The 17,714-nt window shown below is 40.3% G+C and overlaps 2 protein-coding genes and 1 long non-coding RNA gene across 3 annotated transcripts in view; 1 reads left to right on the top strand and 2 right to left on the bottom strand.

Moving 5' to 3' along the window:
• Positions 1-459: 459 nt before the first annotated feature.
• Positions 460-4,637, bottom strand: USP50 (ubiquitin specific peptidase 50). Its single transcript, XM_059482436.1, has 6 exons — positions 4,450-4,637; positions 3,832-4,041; positions 3,031-3,223; positions 2,414-2,556; positions 1,200-1,332; positions 460-624 (listed from the first exon to the last, which is right to left on the bottom strand). The coding sequence occupies exons 1-6, from the start codon at positions 4,635-4,637 to the stop codon at positions 460-462; spliced, it is 1,032 nt and encodes a 343-aa protein (XP_059338419.1).
• A 3,199-nt stretch (positions 4,638-7,836) lies between these two features.
• Positions 7,837-17,714, bottom strand: part of TRPM7 (transient receptor potential cation channel subfamily M member 7) — a 51,091-nt gene continuing 41,213 nt past the window's right edge. Inside the window, exons 27-40 of the mRNA XM_059481943.1 lie at positions 17,227-17,303; positions 16,337-16,396; positions 15,248-15,329; positions 14,805-14,875; positions 14,282-14,319; positions 13,305-13,330; positions 12,947-12,997; positions 12,793-12,858; positions 11,849-12,132; positions 11,454-11,536; positions 10,928-11,133; positions 9,874-9,925; positions 9,674-9,780; positions 7,837-9,373 (exon numbers count right to left, since the gene is read on the bottom strand). Coding sequence (XP_059337926.1) covers positions 9,243-9,373; positions 9,674-9,780; positions 9,874-9,925; positions 10,928-11,133; positions 11,454-11,536; positions 11,849-12,132; positions 12,793-12,858; positions 12,947-12,997; positions 13,305-13,330; positions 14,282-14,319; positions 14,805-14,875; positions 15,248-15,329; positions 16,337-16,396; positions 17,227-17,303 — 1,334 coding nt within the window. The 3' untranslated portion in view covers positions 7,837-9,242. The remainder of the gene's footprint in view (positions 9,374-9,673; positions 9,781-9,873; positions 9,926-10,927; positions 11,134-11,453; positions 11,537-11,848; positions 12,133-12,792; positions 12,859-12,946; positions 12,998-13,304; positions 13,331-14,281; positions 14,320-14,804; positions 14,876-15,247; positions 15,330-16,336; positions 16,397-17,226; positions 17,304-17,714) is intronic.
• On the top strand, positions 8,667-15,359 carry LOC132079375 (uncharacterized). Its single transcript, XR_009419394.1, has 2 exons — positions 8,667-8,808; positions 15,039-15,359. It is a non-coding gene; the product is annotated as an uncharacterized LOC132079375 (long non-coding RNA).

Genomic DNA, 17,714 nt, shown 5'->3' on the forward strand with positions numbered 1-17,714 from the left:
CTGGAGAAACAAAAATGACATCAGTAGAGCAATGCCTTTTTCTTTCTTCTGTATTAATGGTCACTCCATCCTCTCTTCTGTAGCACAGTCTGGTCTGGTTGTGTGCTTTCACTTTGGTATCCTTCTGTTAGTTCCTGAAAGGCAGCTTAGAACAACCTACTATACTTAGCCAGCAGAAAAACAAGAATTTCCAAGTAAGTGCATCTGTGTGCTCAAGATCCATGTTGTTTTGAGGGGTGCAAGAAGGGTGTCATGGAAAACAACCCTGGCCCTTGTGCACATGGAGCAGATGCATGTTCCTTCATGGCTTAGGGCTGTAACTGTCCTTTCCTGAAAGACCACAACAGCTGATCAGGGTGCACATGCTCTAGTTTATTGATGAAACAGGAGTTGGCTAATGCTGCTGGTGAATTCTAGGTGCTGCCCTACCTAGTGTTCCTTTTCAAGACTAACAGGGTGTCAGTAGCCTTGGGAGATGTAGAAGAGGAGGTAAGCTGTGTCAGCCTGCACTGCAGAGTCTGGGATCTTGGTGACCTGGGCATCATCAAAGCTGTACCAGTGCTGGGTGATTGAGTGCTTGCAGAAGGCCGTGTAGTGGCCATAATCCAGATCTCCAGCATGGTTCTGTAACAAACAACACAGTCTGTTAAAACCAGACTCCTGTTCTGTCTCCTTACAGGCAAAGCTAGGAACTGGCAATGGTTTCATGTATGCACTTGGAAAAGATGGCACTGAGGGTTCTAGCCCCTTTTGGCATAGGGCAGGGAATGTTAATTCAAATAAATTCTTTCAACCAGAGTTAATGGATGATGATCATGCTTATTTATTTTGCAGTTATATTTGCAATCCAACTATTAGCCCTAATACAGGACACTATAAGAGGACCCCATTGTTGTGAGCTATGGCCTTATTTAAAACCAGGATTCATGCTGGATCAGCCTGCAAGTTTACTCTAAAGAGGCATTATGTCCCAGGAGAGCATTCTTTTAAAACTGGGATGTTGGGGAAGAAGGAGAAATAATGTCTCTGTCCTTCAGTTACGTACTGTTACTGGATTATGTCCATGGCTGGTAGAAAAAGCGTACAACAAAACATACATTAAATTATAAATCATTATACATTCAGTCCAAACCAACACAGGCTTCATCTGCTCTATGAGCCAGGGCATTCCCAATAAAAGCAGGAAGGGCAAAGCTTACCACTACAGCACACAAGCTGTACTCTGTATTGTTGTTACACGATGTGGAGATGTAGGGAGAGAGATCCAGATCGCTGAACGGATAGCAGACAGTGGTTGAGAGTTTCCTTCTGTTCTTGTCCTGCCAGGCAAACCTGAAATGAATTTTTGGACGATTTTAAATGACCCTCAACTTCTGTTTGTGTTGTGGTCATTGCTAAACTGACTTTCCTAGGAGGAGGGAAAACCAACAACTGACTGCCCATCATTTGAAAGAAAGATCTCTGGTAATGTTGTGTATTGCAGTAAACTGACAGAAAATGCACCAAACCCTCATGACATGTTCAGCAAGAAAAGCAAAGCTCTTGCTTCCTGATCCTTCAGTCAAAGCCTGAAGTCATATCTGTGCATCACTCTCTCTGTGTCCTAAACATTTTGGACTGGACTGCAGTGCCAGTGTCAGCTCTTCTCTCATGCCAGACTTCATCCCTCTTCCCTCTGTAACGTTGAGTACATCACTGCACTTTTAAACATTCACAGTGTGGCCAAGAGCTGCAGTTGGGGACCACATGTCCTTTGAGAATATTGAGAAAAGCAGATGCTGAATGGAAAATAAAAAGAACTTCAGATAACATAGTTCTGGGAAGTCAAATCATCCCAGAGTAGTTTTCTTTATAGGTGGAAAGTTGTTAAGAAAAAAAATTCTTTAGAAAAAATTCAGCATCTGGCTATGTGTGGCTAGTGAAATCTGCTAACCCAGGTGCTCCTTTGCTGAGGCACCACTCTGTTTAGGCCTGATTTAGTAAAGGGATAAACAAAACCAGAGTGTCTCAACTGCAGCAGCAGCAAGCAAACCACTGTCAGTCCTGCTTTTGGAACCCAAGCCACAGGAACTGATTCACAGGGATCATTCAGGGACTGGATGAGCCACTGCACTGGGCTGTAGCAGTCACTGCCTGGTGCAGTTCTCTTCCCTCTGGAGAGGGGAACCCAAGTATAGGGAGAAATTTGGTGGCCTGCAGGACACAGGCAGAGCACCGTACATGAAATTCAGGAATGCAACTTGCATGTTTGACAGCTGTATTTGTGTAAATGCCCTTTTAGCTTTCAGGCATCCAAAGTACTAAACCCACTTATTTGCAGTGATTTGTTTCCATTCAGGCAAACACAAATGACTGTCCTTCATGACTCACATTGCCCAGGAGCTGGCCATGTCCTACCTCACTTAGACTATACCTCTTTAGATGAAAAATGATGATCTGTGGTGCCTTGGTTATGGAGGCTGTTACTGTTGCATCTTGGTTGCTTCCACACCAGTGGCAGTAGATTTGGTTGTTCCGAGTCAGTGTGTCTGGCTGAAAAAAGCATTCCAGGCAGTCCTGTCAAAGGAAAAAAATCCAATCATCACTTGATTGAACACATCTCCCTCCACCCAAAGAGGTGCTAAGCAATATAAGAGATGAATTTGCTCCCCCTAACTGAAGTGTGATGCAGCAAGGCTGACATCACAAATTCACAAGACAAAGCAGCCAGCATTGGCTTCCATTCTCCCCACCAAGGCAGAAATACTTGGATGATTGGAATAAAACCTTCACGGGTGCTATTGAATAATCTTAATATCCTTCATCCCCTGGCAACTCTTGAGCATTGCTCTTGTAACCTTACCAGCCTCCATGGTTCTGAGACCAGTAAAGACATCCCACTTCTCTAGGGACAGATCCAAGACACTCTGTAAGTGCCCAGGAGACCAAAGTAACTAAAGCAAGCCCTGCATTTTTCCAATAAAAGTTATTAGTCTAAGCCTCTACTCCCAGCTGAAGCAGAAAGCAGCAGGAAGGTGCTGGCTGTTGTACCTGCAGAGAGCACACTCTGGTGGAGGGGATGGGCAGGGAGAGGACGGTGAAGCTCTCGGGTTTGTCACTGAGGGCTTTGCAAGTCAGACACCTGATGGCATAACTGAGCTGTCCCTCAAATAAGTGTGCTACAATAGATGTGCCACTGCTACTCCTTGTGCTTGCTCCTGCAGCAGAGCTCCGTCTTTCTTGGCTTGGCTATACAGAAGGAAAAAGATTGACAAAATGTAGATAAGCAATTGTTTTGTTAAGTGCCTTCAACTGGGTTTTAGTAGGTGCTGCCCACTCCCTGGGTTGATCAGTTGTTAGTCTTGCCACAGAACATGGCTCTAAAATGCTGTTACTTTACTTGATGGTTCATACATATAGACTAAGATTGATTCATTTTCTGAGAGAAAAGTAACAAAAATACAACAATTCAGACATTTGATAGCATTAATTGCTTGAAAAGCTCTTTATCAGTGGCTCTGGAGGGGAGAAAGTCATGGGTGCATGGCAGACGTGAAGTTTTCAGGCAGATGAGAAAGTGGAAGAACATTAACTGTGGAAGGAGAAAGGAGAGGCAGAGGTTAGGACAGTGAAGCTACACCAGCATTGTCATTTAGATGGGGCTGCAATTTGATGGAGCATTAGACAAGAAGCAAATTAATAATTGTGTGTCCATGGGTCTGAAATAAAGGTAGAAAAGGAAAGTTATTAGTGGCCCCATCATAGAGTTCAGAAGAGGATGATAGGCAATTATTACATGGAATGCCAAGTCATGAAATGCAGAGGAAACAGCTGTAGTTCCCAAAACACCACAGCTGGGCTCTCACCTGCTTGAAAGCCTCATGGAGGTCATCCAGCACACAGATGAGGAACTCCTGTGCATCATGCTGAGTCTTGCTGCTAAAAGCTGGGTGCCGCTTCCCAAAGACAGAGTGAAAAGCCTCAGGAGAAACAAAGTCAAACTCTCCAAGCCACATGTCAGACACCAAACAGCCAAAGGCAGTCGCAGGCTCTCCGATCTCCCTTGGAAAAAAGGGGAGAGTTTCAGGTGATGGATGAAAAAAGAGTGCCTGCCTTCAAATGGGAGCACAATACAGAAACTGAGAAAACAGATGCTGGTACAGTACAGCTTTGGCAGCTGTCACTTGGCTTGAGGGACTCTGCAGATCCCAGAAAGTGGTAGGAATCATGATCAAGACAACAGTAACAGGTATTACCATCAATATGGGAAGAAAAGTATCATGCTGAAGGACCAGCAAGGAAAAGGGCTGGGCTCTCAAAGGAGAAGGAAACCAGCTGGTGGTCAATCTGACTGGAACTGCCTGGGGGAAGCTGGCAGGTGCCTTGGACGTTCTCATGGCAACACATATCCTTTGGCAGTAAAATAGTGCCAAGCAGAGAGCCCTCAGTACTGAGAACAAACTGACTCACTGGTGCAGGGCTGTGTTCCACTTCCCTGAGAGGAAATACTGCACGAGCGGGGTGAGGCTGCAGAGGCACTGCAGCACTGCGTTCATGTAGCACGTGTTCTCCAGGTTCTGCAGCCCTGTGAGCCCTGGGTGCAGGCTGCTCATGTCCTCCAGCTGTTCCCTGGGGGAGTACTTCCATTTCCATGCCATCCTTCCACCTACTGTGAGGAAAATCCACACCAGTGGGATTCTAAAATGCTACGGTTTCTTCTTTAAAAATTACATTCACATTTATTTTCACCAGGTTTATAGTGGCAAAGACTCTTCATCTTCCCCACTAAGCTCTTTCCAGTATGGTAAGAGACATCATTATGAGGTGTTATTAAAACACCTGAGGTTTTAAGAGTTATTCCTAAAATTCTATTAGCTCTTTTACTCCATACACAATTACTCAAAAACTACCACCACTTGTGAATAGCCATTTTTAGGGCAAAATGCTTAATAGTGCATATTACATTATATTTCATTTCCTTGGGTACAGTACTCACCTGTTTTCTAAAACCATATGTTGCAGTCCAGATGCTACTAGAAGCAGGTTGTTCTTCAGATTTTTGCTATAAAATGTTACTTAATTCATGTTAGGAAAATTTTAGTATGTTTGTTTTCTGGCTGCATATGTCTGTCCTGGACCAAAGCGTCCCCATCCCCAGTCAGCTGAACACAGACTCTACACCACCCACACCTGCTCACCAATGTTGCTGTTCTTGTTTAGAGGCTGATGTTGTATTCTGAGGCAGGGCAGAGAACTCTAAACCCGCAGAAATCTCCGTAGAAAAAACACGAGCAGTGCCCTGTGTTCAGTCCCGTGTTCCATCCTGTCACCCCAGCATCTCCTGCCCCAGCCCCTTGTGATGTCACCTGGTAACACTGGCCAGGGAACACACCTGGCCAGACCTGCCTCTGTGTCCTTCTGTGCCAGCCAGAACAGAAAACTTTGGGAAGAGAGCTCCATTCCACTGGGCAGGGAACTTTGGCCCAACACCTTTATCCATGTTTGCTCACTTGGATTAGGATTTATTATTGCCATACTCTGCTGGAAGGGCAGTGATGACAGAGAGTGTTGATCATAAAGGGATGGAACTACCTCAAAACATCATAATGAATTAGCTTCTTGGTGTTATGAGGATTTTCCTGAGGGAAGAAAAAAAAAGTATGGCAGATGGCTTTTAATTAGCTATGTTAATGCAGTTCATCTCTAAATTCCACATGCTGCTGAAGAGCAGCAGTTTTTCCCTCTTTAACAGACAACCTGGAATGTAACAAGTACCCACAGAAGAGGCCCATGAAGTGATGTAAAACACCTCCTAATCATCTTGTAAAACTTCAAGGGATGTCTCCAGCACTCCTGGGACAGCTGTCACTGCTATTGACCCCTCAAAATCTGGTTCAGTTTTGTAAATGGAACTGGATATGTTTATTCCCACATTTTGTGCAATCTGAATCAAGACTTTGACTTACTATTTTGATGTAACACAATCCACAAATCCACATGGGTGCCACCAACTGCAAGCTCTGCGGCTGAGAATTAACTTGCCACCACTCTCACCACAAAGTAAATTATTGCAAGGAAAAGTGTTAATCAAGAAATATTAAATCATTAGAACTTTTTTCAGAGGCCTTGTTACATATTGAAAAGTCCTATTTTCTTCCCAACTGGTCTTTTAGGAACATTTAATATGAACTGATACTATCAAATCTACAGCCGTAGTCTTTTTCCCCTCTTCAAATTCCTACACTGTTAAGAGTTACGGCATTAAGTGAAATGCAACCACAATAATTTAACATGTAGGAAATCACTGTCAGGCATAAAAACCAAACCCCTCCTTTTCCAAACCACAAGGCTGCTGAGCAGCAGCTAAAAAACCAGTTCCCCAGGAGCTGGTTGTATATATTTTGCCACAGTGAATTTAGGATTGGTTTTCTCTGAAATGTTTCACCACCTAAATACTGCAAGAAAGCAGTCAACAAATGACTTTTAATTAATCCACCAAAGTCTAAATTATGTAGCTTATTAATTTCTCTATAGGATAAATACCCTTTTAAATACCCTTCTAGTTAGAAATTCACTAAAGCCTTTCAGATTTTGACTAAAAAATAATCAGAGAGGGTTTGAATTATATCCCTCTATTTAAAAGCTAGGTTCTAAGAAGATATGCCAATACTTTTGTTCTTGAATAGTTATCAGAAGTTCCAGTTCCATCACTTTCCTCCTTTTTGGTAAAGAAAATTTATAAGCTAAAGGATCACAACACTTCCCTATTTATAGAACATTTTTAGACTGATGAGCTTTCAGCATCAGCAGAGGAGCCACACTTGATGTTCTCAGACAAATTGAATTCCATGGAATAGTTTTCATATTCCTACTGCCCAACATCAGCAGGATGTTGCACTGTCCAAACAGAGTCAGGCTTCGTTTCCAAACCAACTTGTTTTTGTCCTTTGCCACCACACTTTTCCAATTCCTTCCCTAAAGGGTACTTGACATTTATGATTTTTTTCCCAGCAAGTATGAGGCAGATCACTTCTGGAAGTTACACGTTTCTCCCCTCTCAGTCAGTTTAGACAAACACTTCTCATGTAATTCAAGCTGTAAATCACACAGAGTAAGCTACAGCTCATGCCAGGCAGATGTACAGAAATGTGAACAGTGGTAACCTCTCCGAATCTTACAGGCATTTCCCAACCACATTTGTCCCTTTTGGTCTTGAAAAAGCTTCAGGCCTGAGTCACTGCAAGACTGAGCAGAAGGAGCACTCCCCATGATCACTCACAACCATCACAAGGTGGTCACATCTGTTTATTTTGCTAAGAAATGAGTCACAAGCAGAACTACTGAGAGCAGTAACACAGCTACAAAATAACTGTGCGTAGTCAAGTGTTTGTCAAGAAACAAAGTTTCCCAGCTATTACTTGCAATTTTCTCAATATGTTTTTCTTCTTTCATACACTGAAATTCGGTCACATTTTCAAAACACCAGAGACTCCTCTAGAAATCTCTATCAATTTGCAGAGCCAGTCACGCTTACAGACTCAGTGCTGTTACTTTAGAAAGGTGCAAGTACATTTGGAGTATCTGCCCATTCCCTCCCAGCAACAGGAGGTGATGCAGTCAGAAGAATTAAACATTGTGAAGAGCTATTTTTGACTCATTTACTCATGAATCCCCTCACATGTGTTTGGCAGCTATGACAGTTTTCACTTTTTTACCTCCCTAGTTTCTGGTGTTGGCCCAAGTTGTGATACCTCAAAGGCTAACAGCTACTTTGATCCAGCGTGGTAAATTCTACTTTTCTGCATAAAGAGTTAAATTCACCAAAATAATCCTTCAGACTGAGACGGAGAGCAGAAGTCTGTAAACAAGAATAAATTTATTTTAGATTCTTTAAAGATTTAATGATATACAAAATGTATACAGTATTATATCCTTATAACATTTTACCTTTCCCCATCAAACATAAAACACCATTTAAACAACTATTGTGTTCGTGCCTTAGGTCTGTATCTATAAGATACACTACTGAATAAAAAATTTATAGAGCTATATACTGCCCTTTTAATTAAAAATTACAAATTAGTACCTATGTAACAAAAAAAAAAAATCGCAGCATGAAACTTCAGTTGGACAAAAGGTTCTTTTCTTGCTGAATGCTCAACAATATTTGGGACAGTTAAATTACATTTTATTGGCATGAAGGTGCATTGCAATCTCCCGTACTTTACACAATGCTAATCCAACCCTAGTCTCTCTTAAGTAAGTACCACAAATAACATAACATTAAAGATGTTTTCTACACAATTTTAAATACATTTACAAGTTATGTGTACATTCGGCTTCGATACACTGGTTTTAGGAGATCTTTGGAAGGCAGAACTTCTGAAGCAGTCACTACATACGTACAAGGGAAAGCACTTCCAACTTGTGTTCTTACAAGGCAACTTATTTGGACCAGCACAAACTAATTCTTCTATTAAATATGATTATACCAGTCTATCATGGCTTTGTTACTATTTGACAGTGACTTGATAAAATTGAAATGTGTAAAACAAGAAATTTCATTATGCACAATTCAGGCTCTATTTCACAAAACAAAAGCAACCAAGCCCAGTTGTACAGTCATGAAGCTGAAAGAATCCTGATTCAGGAGACTCTCTCTCTTTTGGAACAGATCACGTTCCTACCTTCAACTTCAGTCTATTGGCATCCTATATACACCTCATTTGGCCCTGTCCTCTTCAAAAGGTCAGATTAAAAGACACCTGGTGAGAAAATATTAGTGGAACGCTTCCGAAAACACTCTAAGAATACTCCGGCTTTACAGAGGTAGGTGCTTTCTCCTGGTTTTGCTCATTGACAGTAAGACAAATGCCAAAAAGACAAATGCTTTACCTTAAAACATCAACTACCAAAATCCTTTTGGTGGAAGGCATATTTCCCACCACAGGACTACAGGAAGAAAATCTTCCACTAAACCAAAATAAAATAAAAAATAAAACTTTCTGCTTAAAAAGCCCCTTTAAAAACACATCTTAAATACTTGTCATTATTCCACCCTTAGAAGGATCAGCTGCCAAGCTGCTCTGTAGATGGTTATCACAAGGTAAAATCCTTAGAGTATGGACCAGCCAAAATTCCACTTATGAGACAGTAATCCTTGTTTTGACAAGTCTTTCTTTTCATTATAGTGAGGGAAAGGTAAGTGACAACTTGGTGAGGTTCCAGGAAGTTTGAGTGAAGCCACTGAGTTGGTCACATCATCAGAGCATCAGACGGATGGAATTGGCCGGATCAGAATCTTTGGTGCAGCTTCCAGGCTGAATTGTCAGTTCAGGGGCATCGTCCTGAGGAAATATGATCTTGTCAGGTGTGTAGTCATTCCTCTTCAGATCTGTACAGACAGAACAAAGTCATAATGATTACTATTTCTTGAGCTAGTAGAATCAATGGGTCATAAATGTCTAGCAAAGAATTGGATAAGCAAATGCACTTTTGAAGAGGAATTCCAGGATATGCACTATCAAAAAAAGGGATTTTTTAATCATAGGTGCAATCAGAAGCCTAAAGTCAAATTATGTAATTGCTGTTTATGACTTGTTAAACTTTCACAGCATGCCTTGACTGTTTCATGATGTATCACACATCATCTCATGACATCAGTGTCTCAGAAGGAGGGTCCTGCAGCTCTTACCAGGAAGTTTCAGTTTCCTGCAGCAGGAATTACAGTGGTGCTTTGCTCTGAAGTTTTTTATTGCATCCTCTCCCAGATTGGCTGGCCCAAACACCATATCATATGACCTTGGAGACAAAGTGCACATAAACATCACTTGGCATGTGTTCTCTTTCCAGGGAAAGTTTTATGTAATACTTTCAGTCTTTCTTAACCCTTACCTTTTTTCCCCAGCTTTTATCACAGAGGGATCTGTCAAATTTTCACCAACACCTTCAGACAGCACATGAAGAAAAAGTTAAATCTGATACACTTCTGATTACATAAATATATTAATATTAAAAAGCCTTGGAATCCTTAGCTATGACTTCTCAGCTTTTCCAAGAATAAAACCAGAAAAAACCCACAACAAACACAACCCAAACTAAACATGATTCTCTACCCTTAGAAAATTGCTCCTAAGCAAGCACTTTGTACTTCTCAGATTTCTTCTATCTATTTTTTGCATTTCCTAGCTTGAGTTTTCACCCATGAGCAAAATCTTCTATACAGTTCTCACTGCCAGAATATCTGGCACAGAATTCAGGATAAAACCAGCTTCCCACATTGGCACTACACAAATGTGCCAAAAATTAGCATTTTTTATGGCACATTTCATTAGGAAAATGTATATATTTATAGTTTCTGTGTTGCTGTAAGATGTAATACTATATTAGAACTAAAAAGCTGGAGCACAGGTCCTGTGAGGAGCAGTTGAGGGAGCTGGGGATGTTTATCCTGGGGAAGAAGAGACTCAGGGGAGACCCCATTACTGTCTAGAACTACCTGAAAGGACACTGTAGCCAGGTGGGGGCCAGTTCCCAACCAGCAGGATAAGAAAATGGCCTGAAGTTGCACTAGGGGAGGTTTAGGTTGGATATGAGGTAAAATATATTCACTGAAAAGGCTGCCAAGCCCTGGAACAGCTGCCCAGGTAGTGGTGCAGTCACCACCCCTGCAGGGATTTGAAAGCTGTTTGGGGTGGCCCCAGGGCACAGGGAGTGTGCTGGATTTGGCAGTGCTGGGTAAAGTTAGACTCAATGCTCTTAGAGGTCCTTTCCAATCTTTATCATAATATGATTAAATAAGGAAATCATAGATCCTAACTAACTAGAAGAAGCAACACTAAATAATCCTTGTTGTTTTTTACAAACATACAAATTCTTAACAAAATGCTATCAAAAGAAAAACCCATAGACCTTGGCCCCAATGCAAGTTTCAAAGTCAAGGCCTTACCTTGCAGATCTAATACCAACAGTTCTCCTCTTGTATACTCATAAGTCCAGTGGCTGAAAGCCAGCATAACCTCCTCCAGCATGTTAGTTGGGATTATTTCATCCCCATTATTGTTATTGTATTTTCTAAACTCTCCAGTCATGCACTCTTCAACTGCAAACCACTGGCCAGCAGAGTGGCAATATAACAGGAAAACTTCCAAGAACCTGGAAAAAATACACTTAATTAATATAGTTCCAAAATAGGGATCTAGCATTACTATTAGATTTTTATTTGATCTACTAACAATTTAAATACTTTTAAACTATTACACAAAGCCATTTAGATTATTCCACTAGATTAAAATCAGTGCAGAAAATATGAGGGGAAAATACTGCCAAGGACAGTTCTGCTTGCCACATTCACAGCAATATTCCAGGATATGTCTACATATCAGTATCTTAATATGTGATGCATCTATTAACATCCTGTAGGCATTGCCCTGAGCCAAAAGCATGCAATATAATGGCAGCTTAAATACACTCACCTTGGAGAGTATGGGATGGATTTGGGCTTCATCTGGTTGAATGCAAAGGTGAGCTTCTGTGCTGCTCTCTGCTGCTGAATTTCCTGCGAGTCAAACCCACACCTCATTAGCTGCTTAACAGAACAGGGACCAGCAGTGGGAACAGTGTCTATTCCCCCAAGGCAGAGTAACAGATTACTTGCTTTTAAAATTATATCTGTATTTTAAGAATTTGAGCTCTTTGATTAAATAAGCCATCCTGGAGCAGAATTTTTAACCCTTTTGCTCATACAGAACCCCAGACTAACTTTTTTTCTTATTCTAATAAGTATATACTAGTTTACAGGTGAGAAAATAATTCCTGTTTAACATACAATGCCTGCCCATGTTTAATAATTGACAAAGACAGAACTTACTCTCAAGCACAAGTGCAACACAGTGTCCTCCTTATAAATGCTTGACCAAGTGTTCACAACTTCAGGCAGAAAAGACTTGATGATGTAAAGATGTCCTGATTTCAGGATATCATATTCTGACCACGTGCACACAACTTTGAGAGCTCGGCGTAGCCCTCCTCCCATCTCCTCTTTACTTAAGAATTCAATTTTAGCACAGAGCCCCAGCTGTGACCAGGAGGACATGCTGTTGTTCAGGATGCTGGGAGAACTCTCTTCAAGGCGATACACAGTGACTGGTTCACCTGCAGACACCACAAAAGCCATCACTGAGCTGAACTTGCCAGGTTTGAAATTAAAAGCACTGAAAACACACCACTTCTTACAACAAGCTGCAGTGTTAAGTCAGTACAAACATCTTGAATTAACAAAAAATTGACCCCTCTGCAGCTTTTTCCACAGAGCTGCAAAATTTGTCCTCCTATTTAGACCTATTAAGGACACTGTTCAAACAGCACTAAGAACACTGAATAAATGTTTAAAGTTCAAACAAGTGAAGACAACTTAAAGGAATCCTTCCAGAAGAGTTTGTTATAAAACTGTTAGTACAATATTCCCATCACTGTAACACCATTTCTGAGGACAACTATAATTAAATCTACATTTCATAATCAAGTGAGTTGCCCTAGAAAAGGTGTCATACTCACATATATTTCTGAGTGCTCTAAGACAGACTTCTTTTAGTTCATTAAGACTTCAGTTTCACACTTGCTGTGACAAACTGTGAACTTTGCTTTGATCCTTCTATATCAGATCCTTCTTGATCCTTCTATATTAGATATATATAATATACATCCTTGATCCTTCTATATTAGAAGGATCCAACCAAATTAGAATCCATATAAGGTTTGCTTTTCTTCCCCAAAAGACCACAGTGAACCAGCAAGAAGAAATACAATTCTTACCTCTTGGAGGCACAGGAGTGAATGGAATGCTCTGTGATAATCTCATCAGGTTATTTCTTTCTACAGCTAGAGGAAAATTACAGCATTTGTTGAAGTTTAAGGATCTTACAAATGTCAATAAAAATACAAGCATTAGTTTGTAAGAGGGACTGACCTGAGTAATAGTAATTGATATCCATGATAGGCTTGAAAGGAGAAGCAATGCCTGAAAAGAGATTAAGGTGAAAAAAAGAGCTACTAATTTATGTACTAAAATACAACACTACAGTTTGAAAAGGATCTGCTGTGAAGATAATTAAATATTGCACTTAAGTCTATGGTACCTCAGGGGAAAAAAAATAGTGCTTTATGCTTGGCTCTTTATTCAAAAATTTTTTTAAATTTCTAAAAATCACAGTATTGTGTGTCCCATAAATTCCAAATTACCATCAATTAAATATATTCCCATACAAGACCCAAGCAGTTGGTTATACATAAAAATCTCTCACCTTCAGAGCAGAAAGAAAACTTACCATTCAATGCATCTTCTTCTGATGGCCTGTCAAATGCCAAACACAACAGTCACCTTCAAACTTACTCTGCATTCCCTGATTTTGCCACATCATCCTAGGTCACCTTGTTAACCTCACAGTACCACTTTTATCCTGTTATCCTATTTTTCAAGGGCAGTACAGGTTTCTTAATTACTAAATAGTAATGGAAAGCTGTTAAGTAATCTCATGTTTTTACAGCTACACTTTAAATACCTCCAAGTCATGCACAACATTATGCTAAGCTTGCATCACAAGAGCTCGTTCCCACAGAGGTGCTTTAATTAAAACTTGTTCACAACAGTTTACCCTTCTGTTATCAGATAAATAATAAGGTAATGGCTTTAACAGTTAACTCAGGGGCTAATTGTTAACAATGCATAATTTCAGAGGTGGTTACAGTTGAAAAGGCTGGGTAAAGACCTTTACCAGGAAGGGAGCTGCTCACTATGTGTCAACACATTCTCATGCTTGCCCTCCAACGTGTGACACCATTAATCTAAACAGAACCTGCTAAAGCATGGTGAGAGCTCAGCCTGACCCTCCATGAGCCCCTGCAGCCCAGGGAGCCAACCCAGCCCTGGGCTGCATCCCAAAAGAGTGGCCAGCAGGCTGAGGGGGTGACTCTGCAAGAGACCCCAGGTGGGGCTGGGACCCCCAAGGAAAGAAGGACCTGTTGGGGAGAGCCCAGAGGGGCCACAAAGATACTGGGAGGGCTGGAGCCCCTCTGCTCCAGAGACAGGCTGGGAGAGCCTTTCAACCCAAACCATTCTATGACAAGCCTATGATTCCAATGAATACATTTGGTTATTTATTAGAAGAAAGAAAAAATCAAACTTCATGGGGTTTTTTTCTCATTAAATGCAACTAAATACCATTATAGCCAAAGACAACCAAAAAGAAAAACAGATCAACATACAGAGTGATAAAATTGCTCCATTAGTAGAAAGCTTACTTACATTTGACTGCTATTTGAAGGTCTGCCCTGTAGCCAATCCTTTAAAACAAAGGAGAGGAAACACAAAGAGGGCTTCAGTTTTGTAAGGAAAGCACAGTTGATTCAGTTGGAGGTGGGGTGGTAATGTGTGTAATGTGTTTTAAGCTCTTGGAGTACAGCCTGTTTATTGGAAATAAACCAGGCTGTACTGAACTGCAGTTGAATGGAGAGACCCAAATACAACCAAGAAATGGTAACTACAATTAAAAGAATAAATAAGGGTCTATATTCACTACTGTTTATGGACTATATAAGTAATTCTTTTCCTTAAAAGAAAAGAATTTTGATTTTATTTCTACAAACAGAAAACAGCACAGATTTTCATAGTGAGAACATACACAACTTCTTCCCTTAGTGAAAACAGGTCTCCTGTTGCCTCCTAGAACAAGCAAGTCCACAAATCAGTATTACTCTTTATCTGTTTCTTCTCCTTTATTTGTTCAGCTTCTAGTTTTGCTATAATGTCACAAAAGATTGATACAAACCGTCAGTAAAGCTGCTTTGGAGTCAACTTGCTGTGTGTCTTCACTGGATGCTCTCCTGCTCTTGCTGTACACTGCAAATGAAGGAGATTTGTAACGGGACAAAGAATGGCAGCTGTCACTGTCACCTATTTCCTAACAGTGAACAAACAGCTCAACAAAGCTCTCATGAAACAAGGCAGACCCACAGCTTAGCAGAAGTTTGCAGTCCTAACTAGTGCACTTTGTGTCTTACAGCTCTGGCTGTCCATGGTAAATCCAAGGCAACAGGACTGAGCTGGCACAGCAAGGAGAACCACAAGAAGCAGAAGGTTCAAGTACTACCAAACATGAGAATATTTCAAGATTATTCAACCATTTGTGTTCCCTCTGCATCTTCTTAGGATGCCCATTAGCAAGGCAAGTTAGAGACAACGTTAGGGGACCTGAGCAGAGCCCAGACTTACACTGCTCTGAGTGGGCTGTCAGAGGGTCAGTGAAGCCACCACAAGAACTGGATTGCTGTAGATCACTGTCAGTCTGAAGACCCTACAAAAAAAAAAAAATTGTAAAAAAGAATTACCATCAGTCATCATTGCCATTATTGCTTTCAACTTCTGCTCTTGGAACACAATCTGGCCAGGATTCTTCAAAATTTCTGGATGTACTTCAAATACCTCACTGCACAGAAATGCACAAGTTGAGTGCATTAATTCAGTTAAAATGCTCTTCTCACAGTAGCCACCAGCTGTAATATTTTCAGATATTTCACACATTAAGAATCCTGACCCAGACCAAGAGAGTTCTTTGCAAGGCAATGTTACAATAGCATAGAACTACAGAAATGTCAATTACACTGGATCCCTACAAGTACCATATTCTGCTCATCTGTTTTGTGCCTTTGTTTGCTATCAGTTCTTATAAAATTATATGGCTCTGGCAGAAACTAAATTTCAATTTGCACCCACTTAAAAGAGCAACAAAATGTAGTAAACTTGTGTCATGTAAAAACCTGTGGGTTATGAATACAACTTCCTTATGGATATACTCCTTCATAGCAATTACACATTGTTGGACTATGTAATGAGGTGGTCAACTTTTGACAATAAAATATTTATTTTGCAAAAAAAGGAGAAAGGTGGTTTCATGACAAACTAGGACTGTGTGTGGAGTGGCACAGAGCTTACTCATCTATTAACTCCAGTGATGAATAAAACATAAAAATTCATTGTGCCCTGCGTTTGATTCCTGAAATCATAACAGTTAGGAAGTTGTTGCCACTCTTTTTCACCCTTCCTCTTACAGAATACACCCCACACACATAAACACACACAGGCCTCTGTGTGTGTGTGTCCAAAATGTCTTTCTGATGTGTAGTTGTGTGCATAAAAACTATTTCTTTACATCCCTATACACTAGAACACTTTAGATCTCTATCAAGGAGACATCCAGTTTACAGATAATGAGATAAGAACAGAGACCCTTATAACTGCAGAGAATATTTTAGTACCTGTTGAAAATAAGATTCCTAATAAATGGGAACTTTCTTTACTTACTTGAAGTCTGGTTGTCTCTATACCCTCCAATATAGCTTTTTTGAAGTCTTCCTGCTGCTCCTATCAAAGAAACAAAGCAAATTTTAAAGAATAACACCAAAAAAACTGTGCCAAAAATACATACAAAAAGCTTTTTGGTCACACATTATACTCATAGAAAGGTTCAGAAGCAGCAACTTAGCAGAATAGAAGCATTTCAAATGGTCATAAAGCAATTCTCAGGTGTATTCTCCCCTGAATGCATAACTGCAAATTTGTATGTACTAATTCAACAGCTACCTGGCAAAAACTGTATTGATATACGTATATATAGATACACACACTATAATACTTGGAAGGCAGGTTTATGATTAATTACTTTTGCATTTGAGTAATTTTTATTATTCTCTAAGGAAATTTCTTTAAGGAAATGGAAATGACTCAGTTTATTAAAGAGCTTTTTCTTCTTGGAAGCATAATGAACAATTTTTGTCACTTTTGAAAATTATATACACTGTCACCTTGCTCTGTAAATTAGAACACAAATTACTCTAGTCTTAAGGCTGATCTTGAAAGTTATGAGTGAAAAACATTTAGTTGAACACTAATTATGGGATACTTAATTTTATCTCCATTCACAGTTGTAGTCATCTTAGCTTTCATAACCTCAGAGCTTGTTTATTTCACTAGTATCCTATTATGAAGTAACAGTACTTGATGGCAGTTAAGGTTACATGAGTTTTCACTGGATTTTTTTTAAATCATGAAACAGATGCAAAGTGCAGTCTGTAATGATTGTGTAAGTTTTTTGATTCTATTTGGTCTTAGACTTTTTCCAAACATACTGTGACGTTAGAGTTTAAAAGAAAATGATCTCCATTAACACATTTGACAAAGCCTTTCATGCTCACCTCAATATCAGCACTTCTCTCCCTCATTTTGCTGGCTGCCTCTTTGAACCGCTGTAGGTCCATGCTGTCTCTGTGACCTTTGACACAGTGAATTCAAAAAGAATATTCAAAATCAAAGGCAACCTCCAACGTTCTGACCATGCCAACAGTCTGCATCACCATAGCAAAGGGCTACAAACCACCTAGGGTCTGTGTGCCTGTTTGCACTAGGAAAGACATTACAAACATGCTCAAGTGAAGATCAGAGTAACAACATCAAACTACTGCCTTTCCTGCACTGAGGTGTGGAGCACCACCATTCAGAAAGTAAAGCTAATATTTTAAATTTTTACTCAAGCATATGCTCCTCACAGGAAAGGAACAAGGCCTGGGTTACAGCACTTTCATGTATCCTTGACAAATGAAGGGAAAGTAGAGTTTCCTGGAGGTAGCTTTTACAATATACCCTTCATCCTCCCAGTTGAAAGCAATACTTTTCAGAATTTTCC

Source organism: Ammospiza nelsoni, chromosome 14 (genome assembly GCF_027579445.1).
Source record: "Ammospiza nelsoni isolate bAmmNel1 chromosome 14, bAmmNel1.pri, whole genome shotgun sequence".
NCBI classification, from domain to species: Eukaryota; Metazoa; Chordata; class Aves; order Passeriformes; family Passerellidae; genus Ammospiza; species Ammospiza nelsoni.